Here is a 26290-nt window from a genome sequence, read left to right as displayed (position 1 = left end):
TCGTGAAATTGAATTTTGACTGACGTTATCTGACAAAGTGATTTTTATCACACTACGCATCATCCAAACAAGTATATTTACCATTTCCATGGAGTTTTCAGTTGCGCCTATCTTCTTGACGGATTTATGGGCGAGTTGGTTGAGCGCAGCCTCTCGATCGGCACACCCTTGGTTCGAATCTCCGTCCTCACAGATGTTTCTGTCCATTTTTGTGTTATCTCGTTACTCCATTCTATTCTATTAATGAAACTGAAATTCAGGTTCATTAATAATCAAATGGAAAAAAATACAATTAAAAAGACTGTGCGGATGGTCTACGCCCCAGAAAGGAATGAGCAGAGAGGTACACCATCTTCCTAGATAATTCATTATCACTCCGGTTTGACCTTACCCACTCAATTTTAAAAAAATAGTCCCAGAACTCTTAAGTATCTTTTTAAGTCTTAAGTATATTCTACTTTGGTCGTGATTCAAAAACAACATACTGAATGCTTTTTCTGAATTAGTTACTGAAATTAAGTTTCATTTGCTGTCATCCGATGTATCTATGATGGTTGGAACCTCTGTACTTTCTATTAGTAATGATCGTTTCTTCTTGCCGTTTTGCATTTTTCTGCATCTGTATTGAAGCATGCTAAGTGGTAATCCTCTGCTGTTTCACATTTTCTATTTGATGTTTTGCGGTTTAGCAATGTCCCCATTGGTACTCTCTTGCCAATTTAAGGTTCTTTTGTTTTTCCCAATGTTTCTAAGGTGGCTTGCCGTTACGATTTTGGAATCTCTCGAATACTGCTTTGCGATCTCTTATCCATTTGTCTCTTGGGATGATTTCCTTCTGCTAGTTTGAAACTTTCATTTTTTGAATCAATTACCCTTGCCTTTTTGTTTCTCTAAATAATTCCCCCGACCATTTTGGAAGTTTGCGCATTGGTTTGTGCTTGTGATTTGCACATTCTTCGTAGTAACCTGCGGCTTCATTCCAGCATTCTGCAGCATCATTTCGGCGTTCTGTTATTCCTACTTTTTGTTGGCAACTGACATATCCGATATTTCTTGATGATGCTCGACATTTGTTGCGGAATTTTAGTGACAATTATGTTCCTCTGCATTGCAACCAAAAGCGTCACCGAGATCGGCAATTTGGCAAGGTAATGATTTTTTTTTATTGATGAGAATAGTTTAAAGAAATTGTAATAACCTATGATAATTGGACGATGGTGAAAAGACCACCCGAGTTGGTTGGACTAATCAAAAGGGCAGAGCTAACCCAAAGCCCAAAAAGACTGCAAAAATTTGACGATCAAGGTGCAATAGGAGTGAGTATCAAGCCAGACGCGTTCGACTGCGAACATATTTGGTAAAACTCCTACTCGACGGATTATATTCTCAGTCGATGTTTTCCCTGCCTCAGATCCTCAAGAGGCACAGTTGTTCCAAACAATTCCCCCGCTGATGACTTGTTTCTCCGCAGTTCCATCATTTACCTAGGCCTTTAGGTTTTCGTTAATGTTTTCGTCGACTATTTCTGACAGCGTTCGATTGGTATCCACTACCGACAGTCTGAGTGTTAGACGGCCGTTCCAACGAACCTGCAGATAAACGGTTTGCTGGCGGTGAAATTTGTTCACTCATTCATATAATTTCCGATCTGAATGGAAAATTGTGCTCGAATTATTTCAGGTGACAAACTTCAGTGCAAGGTTTCCACCAATTTCGTTTCCCGAGCTGGTTGCTGCAAACGAGCAACAAGCTACAGTTTTGTAGAATTCGATGAAGGATTAACTATTTCGTTGGATCCGACTGAAAATTCAGTCCTTGAAATCAATCTCGAGCAAACAGTTGCGGAGAGCGTCCCTCAGACTCGCGCAACTAAGCTCCACGTTGGACTGGCGATGCTTTCAATACCAGTCAATAATGTCCCCCGTGAAAAGTAGCTTCATTAGCAAAGAAAAAGTCTCTTGTAAAGTCAAATGTGTCAGGGCTTTGACTCTGAAATCGAGGCTTATCAATAGGCAATGGCCCCTCCGATTCGGAGGACAGCATGCGTCGTAAGCATGCAAGAGCGTCAATAAAAGTAACACAGTCAACAGTGAAACAGTAGCTTCGGATTCGTTCTATCACTGATGTTCTTCATTCAGAACCTGATGACGCAAAATGCCATCTCTACCCCAAAATTATCGTGTTAGTCAAAGGAAGAAACATCAGTCGAGTTGCTCGCCGGCGTAGAGTACAAGACAACTAGTCACATAAAAAGGGGATCGCAAAGGTGCAATCTTTCTCGTTGAAAATTTGAGAAAAAAAATTGAAGATAAAATATTAAGGACGAAATAGTCATAGCTTTATCGACTGCCTCCATATTTAATCGCCGTTTCGTCTTACCCGTCGTTGCTTCCCGACAAAGAACAAAAAATATTAAAGTTTTTAAATAATTTCACAGAAAGATAGAGAAAGACACTCCCCAAAAGCTCAGCCTGTAGCCACAAAGGACCGTATACATATCCAGAGATTTCTGAAAGGCAATCACCTACGAGATGAAGTCCCAAGACGAACACAAGAAACAACAAGCTCTTGAGGAGTACTGCCAATGGACAGGATAGGAAGGAAACCCTACTCTACAAGATGGTATGGGAAAATGGTGCTTAGGAACACCTGCTTTCGCAAAATTTGAACGTGAAAGTGGCTCCCGAAATATCGGTATAAGTATTACTAGCGAATAGAAAGGACAAGTTTTAATTAATTCCAATTATTGCAAAACGTATTCATGTGGGGCCTAGTCGGTAACAAAGTAGATAAACTGTTGTATCTATAATCGACACATCAAAACGAAGTTCGGAGCCAGAAAAAGGCTGATTTACTCAGGTTCACATGTTTGGAACCAAACCAATGATGTGCTCTACGTTGGGTTCCATTTGTAATAACTATTGTGATTAGAATTGGTTAGAGTCGACTAAGAGGACAGAGCTATTCCAAAAGTCCAAAAACGTGAAACGTGGAAAGAATAGGGATTTAAATATTTCCCCTCAAAACAATTATTTTTGGAGTATGTTCACGTAATTTTGTGGAAGTCATAAACCAAATGTTGACTCAAGCGTGGTCTCATTAAAGGTGGGAAAATAAGAATAAGAAAAGGCTGACTATATGGATGCTCTAATTCTAAGCGAACATTTGGCTGGTCTGTTATCACATATTGGTAGCGTGCTTGAACGGTCGTTAGTATCGTCAAACGAATGCTACATCACTTTTTTAAGATAGGATTCCTTTTACAAATCTTAATAAAAAGCTTTGTGTTCGGAGATAATGAAAGTATCTTGCTAGTGTCCGGATAGCTGAGTGATTAGAGCGCAAGGCTGTCGTACGGAAGGTCGCGGTTCAAATCTCACTGGTGGCAGTGGAATTTGTATCGTGATTTGACGTCGGACACCAGTCGACTCAGCTGTGAATGAGTACCTGAGTCAAATCAGGGTAATAATCTCGGGCAAGCGCAATGCTGACCACATTGCCTCCTAGTGTACCGTTACGGTCTTGAATGAAGTGCTCTAACACTCTTCAAGGCCCTGATCCAACATGGATTGTTGTGCCAACGATTATTATTATTATTATTATCTTGCTATCAATAGTGGTGGTAAGGGATCAAATGAATGTAACCCTAGGCTCACGGTACACTAATCCAAACACCAGTGAATTTAAATGAGCCTTTCCCTGCCGTCGGCTTCCTATCAAAAGACGTGTTCAAAATACCAGCATTAATTATTAGATTTCTCTCAGATAAACCGACAATATCAACATTGCCGGTAATTTGCATTTTTCCCTAATAAACTCATTACTTCCGCAACATTTTTACCTTTTCATGAATCATACAAAGCATATAAGGTATTTCTTACCACTTCTTCCAATCTTCACAGCCCGAAACGCCGGGTAATAAATGAAACCACAAATTTCTCGCGGGTCCCCTTAACTCTTTAGGCTCGACGTCCATTTCATACATACTGCGCTGTTTCTCCTTACGATTCGCGTACTATACGTTCCAATAAAATTCTGTACTGAGCGAGTAACTAGCTTGATCGCGTTTCCGTTGGAAACGAGTTTTCCTGGCCTCCAAATTAACGATTCAAACATATTAATCCGTTCTATGCTAGATGAATTTTTTCATTTAGAAAGTCCATAACTCGTTACCGCAGATACATTCATATTCGTGTCTACCTTTACCTCTTTTTATCCACGGCGTGAAGAAGGTGTATTGCATACTTGGCTAGTTAAGAAATGAAAGCCTTATAAATAATTTTGTTGTAAATATTAATGTCACGACGTAACGGACTGGGATTGAATGACGGTCTCTGTATTCATTCATTCCGATGCTTCTTTAGTTACTTTGTTGGGGAAATTTATGTATATTTTATCAAACACTTATCTCGACCTTGATCCGAGATGATTGTCGAATACATTATGGATTTGATAATATCCGTATTACAAATGGAATTAATGTGGGAAAAAGCCTACCTTATTTTAGGAAAATTGTCCCAATTTTCTAATTTTAGAACTTATACACTTAATTATATTTTCTAATCAGTTTTTAATTCGTCCACGTGTTTCACTATTATGAGTTGACCTTAATTATCTCTAGTGCCATTCCAGCATGGGATCACCTAAGTTTTCTCAGACTGAGTTATTAGGCTTTAGTCATGCTTTATTCTCCTGCTTTGTGTTCATAAAAATGAGGTTAACTTTTTGTTCAAACCAGTTCTTCTATTCAATTGGGAATTTTCTGTCGATCTACAACGACAGAAAATAGGTCAAATTGTGGGAAGCGGATAGACTTGGTTGGTTATTACTGTAACAGACAGAATGCAGAACGAACTGCAAAAAGCTCTTTTTTTGACAGAAAAAATCAAAAAAGTCAACATGGGTCCTGGATGGCAGCATCGGCAGATTAATGAAAAAATTGGTCCAGGATGAACAACGTAGTACCAGGAACATAGAAAATATAATATAATGGTTGCACAGCAGCCGCGCCTACCACTACTTTCTAGCTTAGGGTGAGCGTCAAACCCATATGGTAAAACCTTTAACTACTGCAAGTGGAAGGTAATTGTTATCCTGAAGACAGTTATTTTTAACATGGACAAGAAGGCGTTACAACCCACATGCAGTTGGCTCCGATCAAGGGTGGTGAAACTGATTTCGTGCCGGTTACATTGGGTAATTTCTATTAGTATACTACCAACGTATTGCCGAGTTTGTTATATATGAATAAACTAGTTACGTTGTATGGTTAGTAAGGAGGAGGAGGAAGTTTATCTCATTCTTCCTGGCGGCAGATTTAATATATGCCTTAAAGCTCTGAAGTTCACCGTACCGTGAAAACTTACACTGTCTGAATATCGAAGAAACACCTTCAGTTGTCTATAAAATCCCTTGGAAAAAAGAAACTGAAATCGTAGGAGTGGCCAGAAGATCCTTGCGAATTGCCTTTTGCCAACTACGATTGCAGAGCACTCTGCCCTGTTTAGAAATTGACAACAGCCGCATGAAAGCCAGCATATGCTTACGTCTAGCCGCGCGGAAATATCTGCAAGCCTATGGTTATTAGGTAGCCAGCATGTGGTTAGGTAGTGCGATCAAATCAGAAACGAACTCTCGTATCTTCAAACGAAATAAGTCGCGACTTTGGGGTCCCTAACCTCTTTTAACATATCTGAGCCCTACTAAGCCTGGAGATAACATTTTCTGGCAAGGAAAAGTTGTGCGGTTCGTTAAGACGAGGATCCTCAAACTAAAATTGAACGATTTATTTTGAGAAATTGCTGGCCCAAATAAACTCAACATTTAATCCAAGAAAAAGAAAAAGATGTATGTTTTTGGTGGATATATTCTTGAAAATCTATTATTTGGGGGTAGGGAGTACAAAGTAATAGTAATAATAAACCAATCGAAACTGGAAACTTGGCGCTTTAGTTATGAAAAATTTTGTAGTTTACTTATATCATAGCAGTGTGATCCCTAACCTCTTTGCAGAACGAGTTCGAGAGTACTGCATCGAATATAATTCCTTTCAGTTAGAATTTACTTTGACGATAATCGAATACTATTTAATTCCACAGAGTTTTGCAAATTAAAATATATAAATATAAAAAAAATGACGAAAAGTTGCTACTTTATTTGTTATTTTATATGAACATTTACATCAATTCTCGAGTAATTGAGTTTGGTTTAGAAATAATCAAAGAAGTCAGAAGCCTTGGTAGGGTGCGCGCCAGCCACACCTACGTGTCGTTGTGATTAAACACATTAACTAATTTCAATAACTTATTAATTCTAAAACATAATTACAGAATGTTATTTATTTTCAATTCAAAAACTCTAAAAAAAACTCAATTCAACCCGCCTTGTGGTTGTCACCCCGCTACGAACTGACTATCGAAGGCGAGCTACTCAGACGGGTGAGCCTCATTTCATGGTGAATTATATTATTCTTGTGCAGAGTTCGGACGAATCTTCAATAATCAGCTTGTGCCTCCACGTTACCCCACTCCCAGCTGATACTAGGTTTCAGCGACAAACTCGACTTCTGGCCCGCCAACTTCAGGATCGCACATCGAATTTCACGCGCCGTGCACCCTTTTTTCCCGAAACCTCAGCCCCGGAGACAAATGGCTTTAACCTGGAGACATACGCCGTTGGGCCTGCCGCCGACGTCAAGCCTAAAGGAGTGCTCCTTTCTGTTCAACACTTCATATGAACCTTCATATAGTGGTTGCAAGGATTTCCGGGAAGCATTCACGCGAATCAAGACATGTGTGCAGATATCTAGGTCCCTGGGGCTGTTAACCCTCGTCGAAGAATGACGGGATGACTGGAGTGATTTTAATCTTATCGAACACAGGATCACTGTGAAGTCTCAAATTTTCCTGTATACTAGCTCGACGGAGCTAGCGGGAAACTCCTCGCGATGTAGGCTGTATGTAGGCGAAGTAAAACGAAGGAAGGACTTGTGACCACGAGGAATCATCGTGTGTCATTATACCGGCCTTCAGTATTGTATGTCAGCGTTTCAGCATCCCATTGGATTGCGGGAGGTACGCAGTCACCCGGTGCCGTTTGAAGCCCAGGAGTTTGCCCAGCTCCGAGAACAGGGTAGACTCGAACTGCATTCCCTAGTCAGTGATGGCTTCGGCCGGAACTCCAAAGCGTGGGATCCATTCACGCCTCGATGCACGATTGTGCGGAAAAGTCGGCCAGAGGTATTTCTTCAGGCCACTGCGTGAACCTATCGATGATTATGAGAAGGCATGAGACTATACTTGAAGTCATGCAAACCTCACAAGTAGCCAATAATGCCGATATGTATCGTATGAAAGCGCTTTATAGATCGAGGGAATGAACCTCTTTCTGTATGTGTTTGATGACTTTACAGTTCCGGCACGCAATGCATTGACTCGCTCCGGAGTTAACATCCTTATTAATTGATGGCTAGAAATTTTTATTAGTGGCAAGCCGATTCGTTGTCCGAATGCCTGGGTACGTAAAATCGCAGGTTGAGCCGAAAAGGGGAAACTCTCGACATTTATATTTGTCCTTGAGGCTCTGAAACCTTACGTCATCCTTCTGTGCCTCGGCGATTGCCGAAAAATCGATCGTGCCAGGGACTTTAACTCTGAAAAGCCGTTCCAGACACGTGTTGGATGTCCGAAGTAAACTGACTTATGATGCTTAGGTGCCGGAGGGGACACTTTGTCGGGCTTCTGCTTAAAAGTGAAAATAAGAGATTTGTGGTCCGCGAACACTGTAAGTGGTCTGCCTTGAAGGGAGTATCGGAAATACTTTGTTGCCATGTCCGTGGCTGATATAGGTGTTGTGGTTCTATTGAGCTGTATTCAAGTTCTTGGAAAAGAAGCTCAACGGTTGCCAGATTTGGTTCACCTTTTGGTAAAGGGCAGCACCTACTGCGATGCCTGAGGCATCGACGAATACGGCTAGGGTGCGTCTGTTTGAGGAAATGACAGGACTGTTGCGCCAGCTAGCTGTTTTTGGCTAACTCAAAAGCCTGCATAGCCTCTATGGAGAACGTAATCACGCATGAGTCTTTAGCCTTGAGTCCTGATAAGTATGATCGTTAGACATTGATTGGTGTTGAGCGGTTTTGGGCAAGAAACGACCATAAAAGTTCAACATGCCTAAAAATCTTTGCAGACCCTCTACCGTTTTACGTTGTGGAAAGTCCATGATGGCCTGAACCTTGTCTGGATTCAGTTGGATTCCCTCAAGGGAAATCAGGCTTGAAAACCTCACATGCTGTTGAAGAAATTCGCACTTTTCAACGTTAAGCACAAGACCGGCCTCAGGGAGACGCTGAAAAATGTAGATGTTCCAAATTCTCAGACTCTGAAGAAGAGGCAACCAAAATATAATCTAAGTTCATGAACCAAAAATTAAGGTTTCGCAGGACAGAGTGAATGAACCGCTGAAAAGTTTGCATCGAATTGCACAGACCAAAAGGCATCCGTGTGAATTTTAAGAGTGCGTTTTCCGAATAACTTCTGAAAGTACATGGATCTGATGGTATGCCTTGGCTAACTCCAAGGTCTTGAAAATACGGCAGTTTGCGAGGTTGTGTGCAAAGTTGTGGATGAGTGGTATGGGATAGCGGTCTGGAACGGTCTGAGCATTCAGACGTCTGTAATCTCCACATAGTCTCCATTCGCCATTGGACTTCGATAGCTACGAGAGGCTAGGTACTTTCTTTAGTTATGTTGCTGTATTTTGAAAAAAAATGCGCGAATGTAAGGGTTGGCTTCTTCTTCAAAAATGATTGAAAGACTGACAGTAGAGCAGGTGGCAAGTTTACCTGAAGATCTGAACGAAGTTACGGGATCTATTCTGCAGATCCACTAGCAATCCACAGTGGCCTAGAAAGTCTGCGCCTAATATGGGACACTACAGCGAAACGCCATGAGAACGTTTGTCGAAGTCTTAGACTTACGTCTACTTACCTGTAGCCATAAGTGTATACGGTTGAAGAATTTGCCGCCGCTAGTTGATGCGGAATCAGTTTGTGATTCACGACACCGCCTGTGTCGAATATAATGTAATGACGCTTACACAAGGATTGTGAAGCAGCGTGGAGTTACGTTCTGGGTAACCACCGCGGGAGTTCCAAACGAGTAGAATGAAGTGGTGAGCGTGCATGGGCTGACACATTTCTTGGCTTTGTTGGCAAAGATACGGTGGTATTGCACTCTGCGTTTACTGTTCGACGCTCAATGCTTTTGGGGCGACCCCTCATCGGCCATCTAAAGACAGTGGGTTCCACTGCGAGGCCAGTTAATGTGTGATCTATCTCCTGCCACTTACGGCTTCTGATCACTTTCCATGTGCTACTTCCATATAACAACATAGAAAGAACACTAGCACAGAACAGTTTCAAATTGATTTTGGTATTAAGATAACTGCATTTGCAGATTTTATGCAAGGCAATGAAGGTGAATCTAGCGTTATTAATGCGTCGAGCGCTATCCAGTTGAGTACACCGTCGAATGAAATGGCACTTCCTAAATGTACCAATTGACCGATGCCTACGATGCTTTGCCCATTAATGTAGATAGAGAGAGACTGATAGCCCGTCATACTGAGAACCTTGGTTTTCTGGATGTTTATCTACAGGCCGACTCTTTCCCTTCTTTTGGATCCCGCGGATCCGTCTTTCATTTTCTGAGAAGAGTCTCGGGTTCCCAAGATTTCCTTATGAATGGAAGTATCAGATTGCAGGGCGCAATAACAGCTTCCTGGGACTTCCTTCGATATATAAGTTCGTGCGCGTCACGTCGGCCATCATTCGCAGCGGTCAACAGAGCTTTCAATCCCTTCCGTTCATCAATCTGCTTCCATGATTCTGCAGTCAACCAGATTTTGTGACGCTCCTTTGGGAGGTGGCCGACCACCTGCGTAGCTTCCAAGAAAAGAACATTTCAGCGTATTTGTCGTCCGATCAGCAGGATAGCTCTTCACTCACTCACTGTTGAGTGACAGCATTGTACAATTGTGATGCTCCTTGCCTATAGCGGAATCTAGGTGTCAAAGTCTCTAGTGAAAAGGGAGTCTCTTCTACTAATTGGTTTTTAAGGGAGAGAGAGAATTACTCTTCAGAGTCCCACCCTCTTACTCCGGTCAGGCCCAGAATGTCCAGCTTATATCGTTGGAATTCTCGCTCGAGTTGAAAAGAGTGAGCATGCTGAGGACCTTCGCTACCTTTGTCGAGGGATGTGCTAGCATTCCACAAACCAATTATAGTCCGTTTTCGATCGCCGTGAAGTCAGTCCCTATGCGAAGTTGGTGTTTAGGTAGCGGTAATTTCGAAATTTTCAGGTTGCTAGTCTACAAATTTCTATCCCTTTTAGTTGCCTCTTACAACAAGCAGGGAAGACTTTGTGCATTCTTACGCCCCGATTTCCAGGGCCGAAAACCATGCGAAGACGGAGGGAAATGTCCTTAGTGTAAAAGTAGACCCCTTGGTTTATTGGAAAATTTTTGTTTAGCCTAGCTAACAATAAAAGTCGCGCTCTATCTTGATGTATGAGCAATTTATTGCTACTTCCACCGCCAATGCATGCATATGCATCCAGTGCCCGGGTCTCTAAGAATGCAACCAATCTACATAAAGCACAGCTGATACACTTAGTTGATTTCTGCGTCCCCATATAATGCATAGCTGAAAAACCAATTGTAAATTTACAGTTGATCGCAATTTTATCGCTCTGATGGAGTAAGATACTGTCAGTTCCTTTAAGCCCACTGACTTCATTGCATACTGTGTGCTGTGCTGCCAATGATAAGCCATTAAAAGTTGTGGAAATCGATGATCTGACATCCTTCCAGGTTGGCGCAGTAGATAACAGCAGTACAATACCACCGGAGAGAGGTGCCCAGAATCCAGATGCCCCTAATCTTGAAACGGCATGACTAACTCCGCCTATATGTTCAATGAATTTTAGTAATTTTGTCCTTATCCAGCTTGTGCTGGTTGATTGAGATTTCTATTATAATTCAACTAGTTATTGCTGGTTTTTTCCCAGAACACAGCAAAGATTTAGTTAAAATGGGAGTTGGTCATATGTTTGTTTTTATGGTCACTTTTGCCTTAGTTTATATCTTTCAACTCCCTACATCTTTCCTAGCAATTTGATTTAATACTTTCCAAAGATGTCGAATTTCAGAGTTGTTTTCGGAAGGAATCCAATTGCGGCGTTGCAAAGGCACATCTATTGATGTAAAAAATGTATCTACGCGTAATACATGGGGAAAAAACCTTCGACAGGAGATTTATGTATGTTTTATGCCAGAACAATAATTCGCGATCAGCATAATCAAACATTCCGAATTGAGATTGCCCGAAAATATATTCATATTTTTGAAAGGTATCAGCTAACTCACTTTGGGTGGAGGCGTATATTTGCATTTTTATATCTATTATAATTCCAAGCATGTGCAAAACATGCGTATCGAAACCTAGGCAGTTATGTAATATTACGGATTGTGTTGTGGATCTCTATAGAGCTCTAGTTTTGCGGGATCTTATAAACAAAAAGCAGCAGAAACCGAACTATGTCACCAATAAATAAAATTGGGCGCACTTGGAAAATTAAATATGCATACATTGAAATGTTTTCTAAAATATTTCGTTATATCTACTATGCTGTAAATACGGTTGCCATTTATCCCTTGGTGGGGTATAGCGCTTCAGCCACACCTACGCTCCACCCTTTGAATGAAATGTGTTTGAGTTCTCCCTACAATTTCTTGAGATGCCTGCACTCCTTCGCTGTTCTGCGTCAAGTGTCCTTCGAGGGTGTTGAAAGGTGTTCATGGTTTGGTATAGCAACCTGATCCGACGGTAATTTCATTTTCCATATTGGAATGGTGGTGCTTACCTGTCAGTCAGATGATGCTCTATCTTCGTCAGTAACCCAATTGAAGCACTACTGGGCCACAGTCTTGGTCCCCAGCGCTTCGCTTTCCAGAGCTCAGATCCGACGTTTTATTGCTTTCTCGACTGCAGTGGCGCTGACAGGTGTAATTGGTCCAAATGCCGGCAGTAACTGTAGAAGTGTAGGATGAACAAATTCTTTGGTTGAAATCTACTCGAAATATTCCCGTCATCCATCCGTCGCATTTCTCTTCACGGACCTTCATTGCAGCATCGTCATTCCAAAGTCCAGTATCTGGTTGATAAAGTACTTACCCCGAGGGTAGGCCGCTTGGTGGATCATATTTTCAGTTTGGTTCCATGTAAGTGACGATTGAAAAATTTCAGTCTCGTAGAAGATATCGTCAATCTGCGATTTACTGTTCCCACTATAAAATTTATGAAGATCAGACAATCACTTGATAAACCTTGTATTGGGAAGTATGAGGTCGACTATACGCTCACTTCCCTCAAGAAGATCACCAGAAATAACGATATAACTATAAGCACGCACTTTACAGGTCTTTGTGTTGTCTGTGGTGCGTATGCGGTGAAAAAGTGCATCATGCAATCAGCTAACGTCAGCCGGTTCATGGCATCCTTCAGAGATTGCAATGGAAACACCATATTTAGTGTTTAGACCACCAAAATGGAGAACTTTATAGCCACTTTTACCGTGTTTTAGGAGATCAATGTGAATACCTCTTTCAAAGAGCTCTTTCTTCCAGTGACGACAGCAGTATTTAATGTGTAGACATACTTGCTTCCTCGGACTAATTTACCTTCATCCCGATACCGTCCAGACATCAAAAACCTTTGGTGATTTCTCGATACGATCAGGAAATGTTCTGCCACATCGAATGTGGCCGACGCCCTCCCATTTCTCCGAGCCTTTGAATTCAACACGATCATTTCGTTTTGAATGACATTGAATGAATTTTTTTGGTTGGCCTGTTGCGGAGCCTGTCATCAAAAAATATTATTATCTCTTTCATTGGTCTCAGCATTTTATTTTCGTTTTACTGAGGATAATGTACGGTGCCTCAAACCCTCTTCTTGTATCTGGGTTTGGGGTCAGTATGGTATGGTAATTACAAGGCAGAATTTTGAATATATGCATAGGCAAAGGTTGAAAATTGAGTAATGCATTTAAAGTTGCCCTCGATGCCGTACTCATGTCATTGGTATTACCCAGATGCAGGGTTTACAGTGAAAACCCTTTTGTGTCAGCTTAACTCACCGATGCATAAGCGAACATCGTCCTAATGATAACAACGCAATCGACACTACTACATAATGTTTAAGACTCCATGTCGTGGCAATGGCCCGCTTGCACAGTCTAGAAACTATGAGAAGTCGTTTCATCTAGCCTACATATTTCTTCAAAAGAAGTTTTTCATCTAAAATCGCTCCCAAATATTTGAAGGCAAAGACCTTTCAGTTTCCTCCTTTTAGTAAATACTATTGCGGTTTTATTTGGAATTACTGAAAGTACATGCCTGAGGTACCAACTGTCAATTAAATCAGCGGCACATTGTATATCTTTACGCAACCTTCCAAGATCTCGACTAACAGCACACGACTAACACAGTCACATCAACACACAAGTTTGGTCGTGTATTGGCAGATTTCGTAGTGGCATAGTAGTGAGCCAATCAACATACTCCACAGAAATGGCGACAGTATACCTCCTTGGGGACAGCCTTTCGTTGCTTCTGCTGTCAGGAACGATCACCACAAGCTTTAGAATAGCATAGCTAACTGCGTTATGATAGCATAGATCCAGATTAAAATTTCATCGATGAAATTTTTGAAGAGGCGCACAGCCAAAGGCGTCTTCAGTGTCTACCAAACTCCCCATTGCGTAGTTCCCTTTCGGAGGTGAGACCTCTATCTTTGAAACCAAAAGGTCACATTCACGTTCACAGGATTTTCCTGTGACCTTTGCGCCATTCCGCGAAGGTGATACTGAACCAGCCCCTCGAGACTTTTCAGAGAGAATGATGTTAAGATGATTTGCCTGAGGCTCCTTAAGTTTGAATACAAAATCTTACCTTAGGCTTCTGTCAAGATAATGTTAGAGAGATGTTTTCTAGTAACCGCTCTAGGGTTCTACGCTCTCCTTTGGTATCGCATTTTCAGTGGCAACCATCACTCTTGCAGTCTTAAAGTTCCTTTTGAAACACTTTACTCTTGAAAGGTTTGCAGAAACCAAGTCATTCCCCAGTTCACCACAGTATCTACTAAAGGAGTTTTGCTTTGAACTTCTTATATTCGGCGTTCTCAAAGAAAATTGATCTGATGATTCCTCTAGCACAAACAGCACATTACGCAGTAACTTTGACCGGGTGTAATGACTTTTCGTGGATGATAGATTATTTGGTTTATTCACGTAACCGCTAAAACAGAAATGAGCCCGCTCATGATTATTTTCTATGAAAAATCGTCCTCAAAATGCTGCTTAGGCTAATGCCCAATTGTGTGGCACATCGTCTGGTCGATGTTCCGGGCTCCTTTCTGACATCTTGGGCAACTGCAGCGATATTGTCAGCAGAACGGCTGCTCCAAGGCCCGCTAGTCTTGGGAACGTCTCGTGTTGTCCAGTCTCTTCAAGGCGAGTGGCCAAACACCGCAGTAGGTCTACGACGAAATTCACGCTGCGTCAACGCAACCAATCAACGAATTGTTGCGCAGAAAATGGAAACAATTATTTCGCGTTCTTGCGGAGTAATCCCTTTCATGGCTTATCGATTTGTATTCTGTATTTCTTTAATTCACAAATGTTAAAACCGAATTGACAATTGGCACCATTTATAGCATTTTCCAATGTAGTGATTACTTTTCCCCATCTTGTAGCTGCTGAAGTTTAACCAATATCCGTTCTTATTACAGCTGCGGTTCCGGGGTCACCTGATTAATTTCCAGATTTTTTCTCGGTTCCACCAGGGAATCGTTTTGCCGCGTTCGCCTCGGGAAACAGGACACACCTATTCAAAATACCCTAAAAGTGTGCAATTTAGAGTTTCTAATTCAGCCTCTATTCCCAAGGGAGTTCTTAGTCATCTAAGAACTGCACATTACTCCGGGGAAGTTAATTGAGCTTTGTAGAATCTCTTTTCGTCCAATTTCGTTGTAGTATTACAGTGTGGTCGCCTGCAGTAGTAAACTCTAAGTAACGGTGATCAGACAGTAAGTTTTTGTCCGGCACCAGTCAATCACTTATCAACTCTAACATCTTTGACGTGTGGATTGTTAGGTCAATTCCTTATAACATTTTTTCTAGGTCCCACTATCCTCCTCTCCTCCAGGATTACATTTGCTGCTCCCTAAACGTTCGCATCGCAACCTGTGGACAGAGAGCATAAAAAATCATAGGGTAAGTACGCAAAGGCAGCTATTGTGCTTCTAATTTTGCCATTAATATTCATTTTAATACGATCTCAACAAGGTCCTGGGAAAGGAATTTTCTCAGTTTGATTGCTTCAAACAATTTTGAGGGGATGGGCTCTCTATCCTGTGGGCTTTTTACTTGAAAAAAGGGCCTTAATTGGTTCAACACTTCAAATTTTGTTAAATCGAATTCATGAGTTTTGCACTAGAAAGATATAATGGCAGTCATTCAGTTTTGTCAATCTTACTATCATAAGTTGGATCGATGTGTTACCTGGTTTTCTCCACAGACTCAATTCCCTCAGTATCTGTTTCCATTTTCTGATATACAAATGGTCTAATCTCTGTACACAAGGCATTCTCGGACTCGCGGTATCCGATTTGGGCTGATCTATGTTGATTCCATACAATGACATCGAGCCGTTTCCGTTTACAACTGTAGCTTCCCCTTCTTCCGATTCCGTTAGAGGTGTAGGAGGAAGTACTTACAGGCAGAATCTGCCCTTTAGTCCTTTCGCAGTGCGAGCCACTGGACGAGGGTTCTGACAATGTACAAACTATTCGCCGCGCAAAACCATTGTAGAGAAACGCGCTCCTGTATCCGAGAGCAAGACTCGGCCTATGTTCTCCTCGCATGCAAAAGATGTCGCCTTTGAACATCGGGTATCCAACATCTGATATGCCCAGTCCTGCTCAGCTTTGTGTTCACAATGGTGAACTGACCATTAGAACTAAAAGTAGGGATTATCTGTCTCGCTGGTGCTCTCCAAATTGAGGAGTCCAACATTTTTTCTACAGGGATTTCTGCAGTATAGTAAATAGTCCCTGTGATAATGAGCTTCTAATATTTCGCCTTCTCCTATGCAGGGATCAGAGACGGGGCTTTGTAATGATAGGAGATCAGGCCGATCATCCTCTGTGGCCGATAACGACCTAGAGGGCAGAGCTATCCCAAAAATCTAAACAAATTGGCAAAATTGACCGTGAAGGTCCGCCCACAAAGATTGAAGCTCTATCAAAGTGCTCGGTCGACACGTTCTTGCACGCCTTTGTGCTAGCCAGGCTCGGGAATGTGGGGGGGGGGGGGTCCTTTGAGCGCTTTGATCCCTCACGCTTCATTACTTAAAACAACGTGCCTTTTCCGATGCGTGGGTCCGCACCGGCCTATCGATGGACAAACAGAGCTAAATTGGAAAATAGAAAAAAAAAACCGGCTCGACCGCGCGCGTGGAGCCGTAAGTCTCCGGACCCGAGTGCCGCGATCAAGGAGGGGAAGATCCACGACGGATCACCGTCTCAATTGCTCCCCGTCGCAGAATATTAAATAAAAAGAACAAACCAAAAAGGGATCGCGAGAATTCAATCTTCCTCGTCTGGAGTCAGAGAACAAAGTGAAGATGAATCATTGAAGACGGAACAGCACAGCATATAGCCGACTACCTCCGTATTCCATCAAGGATCCATCTCACCCGTCACTTCATCCCTACGAAGAAGAAAGAATATTTAATTTTTTCAAATGCTGAAACGAAGAGATAGCCATTTCACATAAAGGTAGGGAAGGACACTCCTTAGAAGCTCGGACGGCAATACCTTTCAGCTTATAGCCGCAAAGGCCCGTAGATCCAGAGGCTTCTGGGAGGCAATCACCTACGAGACGTTAAGTCTCAAGACAACCACAACAAACGACTAGCTCTTATGGTATTCTACCAAGGATAGGGCAGGAAACTCTAAGTTACAAGGTGGGAAAGGAAATTGAGGCTTAGGAACACTTGCTTCTGGGGAAAAAGGCGTGAAACCCAAAACTAGAAATCTGAAGACAAGTGTACGTGAAGCCTAGCCGGGAACAATATTGAGAATCTATTGATTCTCTATCCGACACCACCAAACGAAATTGTGAGCCGGAATAGGCTATCTTCCACTTAATTCAGGAAACCTGTAAATAATAAATTATGCCTGAATCCAGGAAATGTTGGGCCCCACGTTGGGCGCCATTTGTAAGGGTTATAGTAGAAATAGGAGTGGAGATAGGAGATCAGGCCGATCATCCTGAGTGGCCAATAACGACCTAGAGGGCAGAGCTATCCCAAAAATCTAAACAAATTGGCAAAATTGACCGTGAAGGTCCGCCCACAAAGATTGAAGCTCTATCAAAGTGTTCGGTCGACACGTTCTTGCACGCCTCTGTGCTAGCCAGGCTCGGGAATGTGGGGGGGGGGGGGTCCTTTGAGCGCTTTGATCCCTCACGCTTCATTACTTAAAACAACGTGCCTTTTCCGATGCGTGGGTCCGCACCGGATTTTAAATTCGATTTTACAAGGAATTTCGCGACGGCCTATCGATGGACAAACAGAACGCGAGCTAAATTGGAAAATAGAGAAAAAAAAAACCGGCTCGACCGCGCGCGTGGAGCCGTAAGTCTCCGGACCCGAGTGCCGCGATCAAGGAGGGGAAGATCCACGACGGATCACCGTCTCAATTGCTGTCTCTTCCGCCTCAGATCTTGTACGAGGCGCGGCCTCTGAGGTTCCCACCCTTCCTCGACATCCTCCGGCCAGTTATTCGTTTAGAGGATGTCCCTTAAATAGGAATTCTGCGGGAGTAAGGAGGAACTAAGGGGAGGAAGTCCTCAAACTACTTCAGATTATTCAGTCATGATTATTCCAGCCTTCAATACATGTTAAGACAAAAATTATTACAAAAAAAAAAATTAAAATAAAAATAACTAAAATGTAAAACTTACAAGAAAAGAATAAAATAAAATAAAAATCATAAAATAAAAATCATAATTAAAAAATAGAAGAAGAATAGAAAATAAACGAATAACTTACTCTGATGTCACTCCGAGCTCGGATTGATGCTTCTAGTATCTATATTTTTTATAAAATTCAAAATATGAATAATAACACAATATATAGTCCTTAGAAAAAAACTAGCGTTAATTCACTTCCTCTCTATAATTTCGTACTTCACGTTTTATGTGTTTCTTTTATGTTTATACACAGCGCGGGAATTGTGACACTTTACTTCGGCAGCTAAATATTTACTTAATCATCCGACACTTCAATGATCTGTCTTTTCAATTGTTTTTCTTCTCTTTGCATTCAATCACTATGCATTTAACACTTGCCAACGATTGAACGATTTGTTAACGATTTGAACTTATCCACGGAATCTTTGTTTAAAATGCCCTTGCGTTAGGGCTTAGCACGATATCGTTTTCGTTTTCTTCTCATTCAATTCTTCTTCTCTTCTCCAAGACTTTCTCTCCTCTTTCTTTATTTCTCCTTTTATCAAAATTGAATTCTGTTCCTCTTCCTCGATTCTCTAGCCAAAACCCGCTCCTTCTTTTCTCCTGTCTTCCACCCCGCACCAAAAACCCATCTCCTCTCTCGCCCAAAAACTCTTCCACTCAGCCACATTCTCGCTGTGCTTTCTTCGTGCACCGCTTCTATTCCCGCTACATAGCCTTTCTCACTCGGCAAAGTTGCGGCAACATGCGCATGTGCCTGCAGATGCGGCGAATCATTCGCTCGAATTCATTGAATAATGTGCAATCTGCGGCGAACATTAAGGCAATTGCACACTATTAAATGCATTGTTTAAGCAAATTAATTAAGAAAGAGCCGAATGAAATTCCGCTCCCGTCGCGCAGCCGCGGTCACTACAGCTTGCCCATACGTCCTCTTCCTTTCCGCTCTCGTATTAGTATTTCTATGCGATGGATCAGCTTCGTTCGAATTCCTCCGGCTGACTTGATTCTTTCCCCCTCACACGAGTCCTTGTCTCCGCAGAAGCCGTAAAAGTAGACCTCAGTACACAGTGGGCAGATTACCACTGACCAAAGAGTCTGTGAGTCCAGGGTGGGTCTTACCGGGGTTGTTTTCTTTCCATCGAAAATTTCGCGTTCCCGCGTCCGATTTTTCTAGACAATGCAATACCTAGTGGCACAGCCACGCCCATGTCCTCATTCCCGAAGTGCTTTGCCTCCCTTTGCAGTACCTTCCGCTGTCGTCGTTAGAGAATATGACGTATGACTCCATTTCCACATATTGGCATTAGATCAGTTGCGTGTACATCGCCATCGCGTCGATATGTTTTTCTGCTTCCATAAGATAGACTCACCATTATTTCAGGAATGAGGTCCATAAATTTTACATGAAAGGCATAAATAATGTGCTCATGAACATCCGATAGATGTTGGGACGTCGCACTCAAGTTATAAGAGAAGAAGTGAATTAAATTGAGTGAGTTTCCGATCCAGCAGTTACTAAGCCACAATAGCGGAATTTGCGTATCAAACCCCTTCGAATTGATCCTTCCCTAAATCATAAGAAATGTCCAACTTAGTAATTATTTTATTTCATTTATCCAACACTCAGAGGTAACAATAAAATATACATCAATGTTAAATTAGCGTAGTAAAACCTAACTGAATTCTAGCTACTGTTGGCATTACCAGAATGAGCAGAAGTTCGAGCACTAGTCATTATCTCACCACTAGACTTAGCCCTTGGCATTGTCCTTGATCCAATTTTCTTTGTGACTGGCGACGGTTTCAAGTTTGCTGATTGTTCGGCGACATCAACTGCTTCCAGATAATTTGTCCAATACTGAACCATTTCATGGACTGATTTCCGTCTACAACTTTCCGTTTGTAGTTTTTCTTCGAGTCGCTTTCGAAGGACATCAGCTGGCACCAACACTCCATTCACAGCTATTTTTGGAATTTCGGGTGCTGCTGTATCCGCTCTCGTTGTCGTTTTCGATGTTGATGCCACATTAGGTGGTACTCGTCCTGGAACATCTGTGCTTCCGTCATAATTTTCCAAACAATTTCCGCTATTGCGATTCAGTGATGTCCTTTCCACCGATTTTCCATCATCTGTGTCGGAAACTTGTTGATTTGTCATTTGTTTATAATTTGATTGACCTAGTTTGGATGGATTTGAAATTGAGTTCTTATCGTCATGACTTTTTTCGGGATCGACGGAGGCTCCTGTGTTGGATGGGGTGCTAGCTCCTGGTGGTATGTTTTCGCTATTGACATTTCTATTTTCAGTATCTATTGCTGGCGGATGAATGCATTTGGGTGAGCCCGGTGATGATTTGTCAATGTCACGGACGACGATACCATCTGCCTTGGTGAGCTCATTAGTTGACTTGAGTATGTCGGGCAGTCCTTCCATATGCACAGCTGGACAAGTCTCCGGTTCGTCCATGAGAAATTCTTTTTGCTTGGGATTAGATTCTTTTTTCTCGTCTTTATCTATGAATGCCTTGAATTCGTCGCGGTAGTAATCATTGATGAGGTTTAGCATCCCCTTTGTATACCAGTAAATTACACTAACAAAGAGAACGCCCTGCACCGCTGGACCTATCATAATTCTTGTGTAAGTTCTTCAATTTGTCTATTTATAGAAAATATTCTGTCAACAGTTTGCAGTAAGCTTTGTCTCCAATTTGTTGTTGGTAAGTTAAAGGTAGTAGTTCAAAAACTCCTTCAGCCACTCAGCGAATTCCCTCATGCTGGGCCAAGCCATAGTGAGTATAACAAGGATCGAGTTCGCCATGACGAAGAGTTTCATCATTTCGCTTCCTGGAAAAAGTAATTGGAGTGAAAAATGCGACATAGTAAACTTTTATAATGAAATTTCGAGTGTGCGTGCATAATGGAGCGCGAGCCTGGATCTTACAGCAAAAGCATCCCCGGTTGATAAACTTCTGAAGAGCGAGCTCATGAACTGTTTAATGGAAATTGCATGCTCTCATGTATCTTTCCAAAGCATCAATCATAGTTATGATATATGAATGAATATCTGGGGACAATATGCTGCCATGATTCGCCATGGCATTGTTCGTAGGAAAGTAGTAATGGATTAGTTTCCGACAATGTATGCCATCAGCGTGGAATGCATTCGCATCGCGGCCATAAAAACTACAACGTTCATCTGCTGACGTACAATGTAGCAGGACATTATTTGAAAATGTCAGAGGACGCTTAATTTATCATTACATGATATATTGCACCGACAACGTTGCTTCCGTTTCCATCCATGTTAAACTTTAACTAATTAGGTACCTAATTGTTGCTGAAATTACTCAGCAGTGAACGGGGTGACAAATGTGAACCATGTCGGTGCAGTGTTGAATAGTGATTAGCTTGTTGATTTCATAATCTTTGATGCAGAAATATTAACGAATGCATTTTCAACTTAATGAAGTTATGTCGTTCGGAATCCCGGACCAAGGATCACTGGTTAGTCTTCTTAGTATGGTTTCACTGTGGGGTCAAGCAGAAGACCGCAGGATAGACTAATGCAGAACATAGCTCCCTGGGAGCCAAAGTGTCCCCCTCTGAGGGTGATAGATATGTGGCTGGGAGTCAACCTGACTCTCTTTGAGGGTGATATATCATAGCTCTCCAGGAGCCACTCAGATACACCGGGGTGCAACGGAGATTGGCATACATGAGGGAATGTTTCTAAAAAAACTCAAACTCGAAGCCAACGGGGGAAATAGGTCTGGGGCGAAGCCAGGAGTTGGGCGGCCCAGCTTTTGCTATGCTAGTGCATTCAAGGGCATTCGATTGGCCATACTGCCGAAATATTTCCGGAGCAAATACTCATGCAGTGCAGGAAATTATTGAAGACCTTGTCGTCAGGCAGATGGTCAAAGGATGGACTTGTCTTCGCCGCCATATTCTTTCGACCAGGTGAACTGCGCGACAAGGCGGAACAATTTCGGATTATTGTGTAAATTGCTAGCCTGGAAAGGAGCAGAATTATCGACACGGGCTGAGGATGTGTACCAGGGGGACTGCTTCTTCCCAAAGACGCTACGGTAGAGACAGAGGATCTTATGGGTCTCCTTATTATTCAACTGATGATGGTAAATTTCTCACGATCGGGGTAAATCACCGATCCCTGGAGGCACACAAAAGACAAAGTTGCCATATCATCTGCAGATTTGGCAAAATTTGGAAATATACTTCGGAGGAGACATCGGGTGAAAAACCTATCGAGGTCCCCATAACAATTTTCGAGGCCATAGATGCTGAGAGAACAGGATCAAGCATGGAAGTAGACCTACTGTCCAGTCGTGGCGTTGAGCTACTTCCTAGGAGACGATATCTGGATCACAGCGGAGCTAGTCGCTAGCCTGGTGAACAACTGCGACAATAATAGAAGATGTGAGTACCTTCTTTGATTTCTTCTTAGCAATAAGTTAAAATTATATAACATATGGAATACTTCAACATTCCTGACCAGTACTAGACAAGAGGTACTGGACATGACTCTCGACTGTTCAAGAATTGGAGGGTGTCGGATGAGCCCTCTATCGGATGACAGGATTCGACATTGAAAGCCGAAATAAAAAGAATAATAACGAACCCCAGGAGAATGGATTGGCCTTCCTATGCAAGGCACCTGAGCAACAGCATGGCTCATCTGTGAAGAGGCGGTGATATCAAGAGCGAACTGGAAGCAGTAGTAGAAGATTTCAACATAGGATGCAGGAGATCAGCTGTCCGGCTAGGAGAGTTAAGTTATCAAGGGATGTAGCCTGGTGAAACAGGAACTTAGCCAGAATGAGAAGAGCGGTCCGAAAAGTGATCGGAAATTGGTGGAGGTATAAAAGACCGGGACGGTATATTGCAACTCGAGCAGGGAACCAAAAAGGAACAACTTTAGGAAATTATGTAAGGGGATAGAACAAACGACAGAAGCAACTAGACTGTACAATGGTGGATAATGGCATAGTCAACTATACTAAAACTAATGTTCTTATGCGTAATTCCCCAAATCAGTGTCAACTCAGTCAGCGAGGATAATGGTCAACCGTAACTGCCATGTATTAGCTGATGGATGCATTACGGGATGGCATAGAAACAGAGGAAATACCACTGTGTGCGTTTTTAGGCGTCGAATGAGCGTTCTCTGTGTGTGATGTGTTATGAATCCAGCCAGTCGGAGTATCACTGAATTCGGGGATTTACCTAAATCAAGGAAAACTTCAATTTTTTTCCAGGTGGTACCCCGAATTACGGATGCTAAGGGATAGCATGAAAGCGAGGTTTCATTTGGATAAGAATTTTGAAGGCCTTGGGGTAAGAGGGTAAACTAGGAGAGCGTGATTGTAATATACGGCTTAAACCTTCACCTCATTATCTGGTACACTGCCGGATGCATTGATCCAGAAAAAGCGTAGTTTGAACGAAGTATATTCCTTCAAACTCCAAAGGAACTATAAGGGATAGAATTCTGCTATTGTAACCGATAGTCAAGCGGCGATCGAATCACTTAGGTCCAGATAGGTGAACTCCAAACTCGTATGAGAATGCCTTGAAAAACCGAACACGTTCAGCTCGCACAATAAAGTCTGGTATTCTGGGTTTCCAGGCCATGTTGGGTTAGAATGTAATGGAAGCAACAGACGAATTGGCCAGGAAGTTAGTAGTGACACTTCTACATGGACCAGGCGTAGGTCGTGGTACCTGGGAGAATACCCAATACCAAGTGCTACGTTGAAATACTTCTCTTAACACTTGCATAATATAAATGATGAAAGGCACAGAATCTCTCTGTGAATCTCTTTGCTTTCGGTACATTTCACACTCACCTTCTGCTGACCGCAAATAAGCGCCAAAACCTGAGTTATATGAATCATCATCTTCAGCATGAATTGCTTTAACCTCTTCTTCCTGCTGGGGAGATAACAAAGGCTTAACGGGTCCTTTCTGTTGCACTGATGCTCCTTTTCGAGACGCCTTTGTCATTATTTGTTACTTACACTTCCGGGACTAAAAATCCATTTATACTATATGTAGCACTGGTTTGTTCTACCCTTCTATATTCTGTCAAACGTTTTCCTAAGGGAATGAATGAACAGAATATTCTAAACAAAACTATCTCAAAACAACTTTATAGGAATAAATAATATAAATGGCAATGATAAATCCAAACTCTGCTAATAGCGGTGATAAAGCAATACTCGCTTGCTCACTATTCAAGGCTCCTTCGTACTTCTTCCAACGGTTTTTTCTATGAGTCCTTCTAGAAATCCATTACAGATTTTTCTCTTGATCACAGCACGGATGATGATTGAATTGCACACTCAACGAGCAAGGATCCTGCTTCACTCACTCAGAAGGATGGCGTACGATTTTCAACTTCGAAGGGAATATGGTTGCAGTTTATTTTTATTATGGTTCTCGTCCCGTTCCGGCCTCTTCAATTTCAGCTAATCTACTGAAACGAAATAACAATTTTAGAGAAAAAAGCCGTATGTGCGCTTGAAAATATATACCCTGACTTGAGGTCATTGCAATGTATTCAAGAAAATTCTGGGGGAAGACCTAGAAGATGGCTAGTCAATATCGATTCCCAATCGAAAATAGGCCCAATTGTAGACGATGTATTTCGTGAGTATTGTGCGGACGCTGCCAGTCTTATCGAATCATAGTGCAGTCTATTGGATTGGATGGAATCGTCTAATTCAATTCGCTGTTATGAAATTATCTGCTTCACAAGATGTTGCATCCACATTGGATTCGAATGTAATCTTCGCTGCGATTTTTCCATCCAGGAAAATAGTTCTGAGTTTTTGCTTAGCTTGTGTCTGCGCTAGTAAACAGAAAAGGGCTCTTGTATCCTTTCATAGAATACTTTTGATGCTATATCACAAAAGCGAGCTTCAGTATCCTATTCGCAGGGATTCATCCATCCCTGATACATGGAAAAGGCACGGAGTTTGGTAGCTCGATTGTTGGCAACACTATCCCCAATATATGAAAAAACTTTCCGCTCCTCAACAATACTATCAACTATACATATCGTATTCACGTTAGCAAAACGTATCTCCACATAAGTACATACTTCGGCACCATTGCAGATATGTTTTGCCGACTTAATCAGCCGTGGCCTGAATGGACGTAACCGTAATGGGATTATTCCACATAGAAAGGTTTCCATTTAACCGATATGGCTGGTGCGTCGATTTGTGCTTTATGCATACCCCCCGAATCCCTTGTTCGTTCCCGGTTTTCAGCCCATCTACACTCTCGTTTCTACAAACATTATGGCGTAATACAGGAATACCACGTTTACACATTTGATGGTGAGGTGTCATTTCGGAAGTGCTTCGGAATATGCCACTGGCGGTGTTAGGACCGTAACGGCCGGAACAGGAAGAAATTAGAGCGGAAAAGTCATTGTTATTACTGGAAATGTTGGTGCTGGTCGTCGTTAATCCAAGAGATAATTCAATTTTGGAAAAAGCGCCTAGGGCTTCACGATTACAATATGCCTAATATTTCGGGACTATTTCTTAAGGTTCCTCGGTATTGATCCTTTAGAATTGAACTCAGTAGTTTATAACTACTCGCAAGCCGGTAACTATGCAAGATGTACTTGAGCCACGAGTATCTTAACATCCACCAATATTTTTATATATCCAGCTGTTGTGAATCTGTACATGGAGCAAAACGTGTCAACCACGTTTAAAGACGATGGCTGCCATTTAGTGGCAATGAGTTCCAAATTCTCTCGACGACTTCCAGAAAAACTAACCTTTCTGTTCAACAAATTGCTTAACTACTTTGCTCCATAGTGACATACTAACTTTGTTGAAGTATTAAGTTGTTGTAAAATTTGTTGTTTTGGTACTAAAATTTGAAACAACTGTAAAGCTTACAAAAATTTATTTATTTAATCAAAATAGGTGCCAGTCGATTCAAAACACTTCTCCCAGCGAGATTCAAGAGCATATATGCCAGTTTCGTAGAAGTCCAACTGTCGGGTATTGATAAATTCGTCGAAGGTAATTTTGACAGCCTCTTCGTTCCTAAATTGTTTTTCCACCAAAAAATGATCCAAATGCTTAAAAAGTGGTAGTCGGTTGGCGAAAGGTCCGGTGAATATGGTGCATTGTCGTTAAGGAGTATCA

General features: G+C 42.0%; 2 protein-coding genes across 6 annotated transcripts in view; one reads left to right on the top strand and one right to left on the bottom strand.

Annotated features, from left to right (window-relative positions):
- Window positions 1-26290, top strand: part of LOC119652307 — a 710323-nt gene that overhangs the window by 79595 nt on the left and 604438 nt on the right. Inside the window, exon 2 of one of the 3 annotated variants that reach the window (XM_038057485.1) lies at window positions 14849-14861. The exons of the other annotated variants lie outside the window; for them this stretch is intronic. The gene's annotated coding sequence lies outside the window, so the exon portion shown is untranslated. The remainder of the gene's footprint in view (window positions 1-14848; window positions 14862-26290) is intronic. 3 annotated transcript variants of the gene reach the window in all.
- On the bottom strand, window positions 20792-24591 carry LOC119658424. 3 transcript variants are annotated; one of them, XM_038067809.1, is made up of 3 exons: window positions 24342-24591; window positions 23966-24215; window positions 20792-20942 (listed from the first exon to the last, which is right to left on the bottom strand). In XM_038067809.1, the coding sequence occupies exons 2-3, from the start codon at window positions 24120-24122 to the stop codon at window positions 20821-20823; spliced, it is 279 nt and encodes a 92-aa protein (XP_037923737.1). In that variant the 5' UTR covers window positions 24123-24215; window positions 24342-24591; the 3' UTR covers window positions 20792-20820. The 3 variants fall into 3 exon arrangements, with proteins under 3 accessions (XP_037923737.1, XP_037922133.1, XP_037922942.1); XM_038066205.1 differs by having other exon boundaries at window positions 24350-24591; XM_038067014.1 differs by having other exon boundaries at window positions 24370-24591.

Source organism: Hermetia illucens, chromosome 1 (genome assembly GCF_905115235.1).
Source record: "Hermetia illucens chromosome 1, iHerIll2.2.curated.20191125, whole genome shotgun sequence".
Classification (NCBI taxonomy): Eukaryota; Metazoa; Arthropoda; class Insecta; order Diptera; family Stratiomyidae; genus Hermetia; species Hermetia illucens.
The sequence above is the reverse complement of the archived record's forward strand: the minus strand, read 5'-3'. Positions and strand labels throughout refer to the sequence as shown.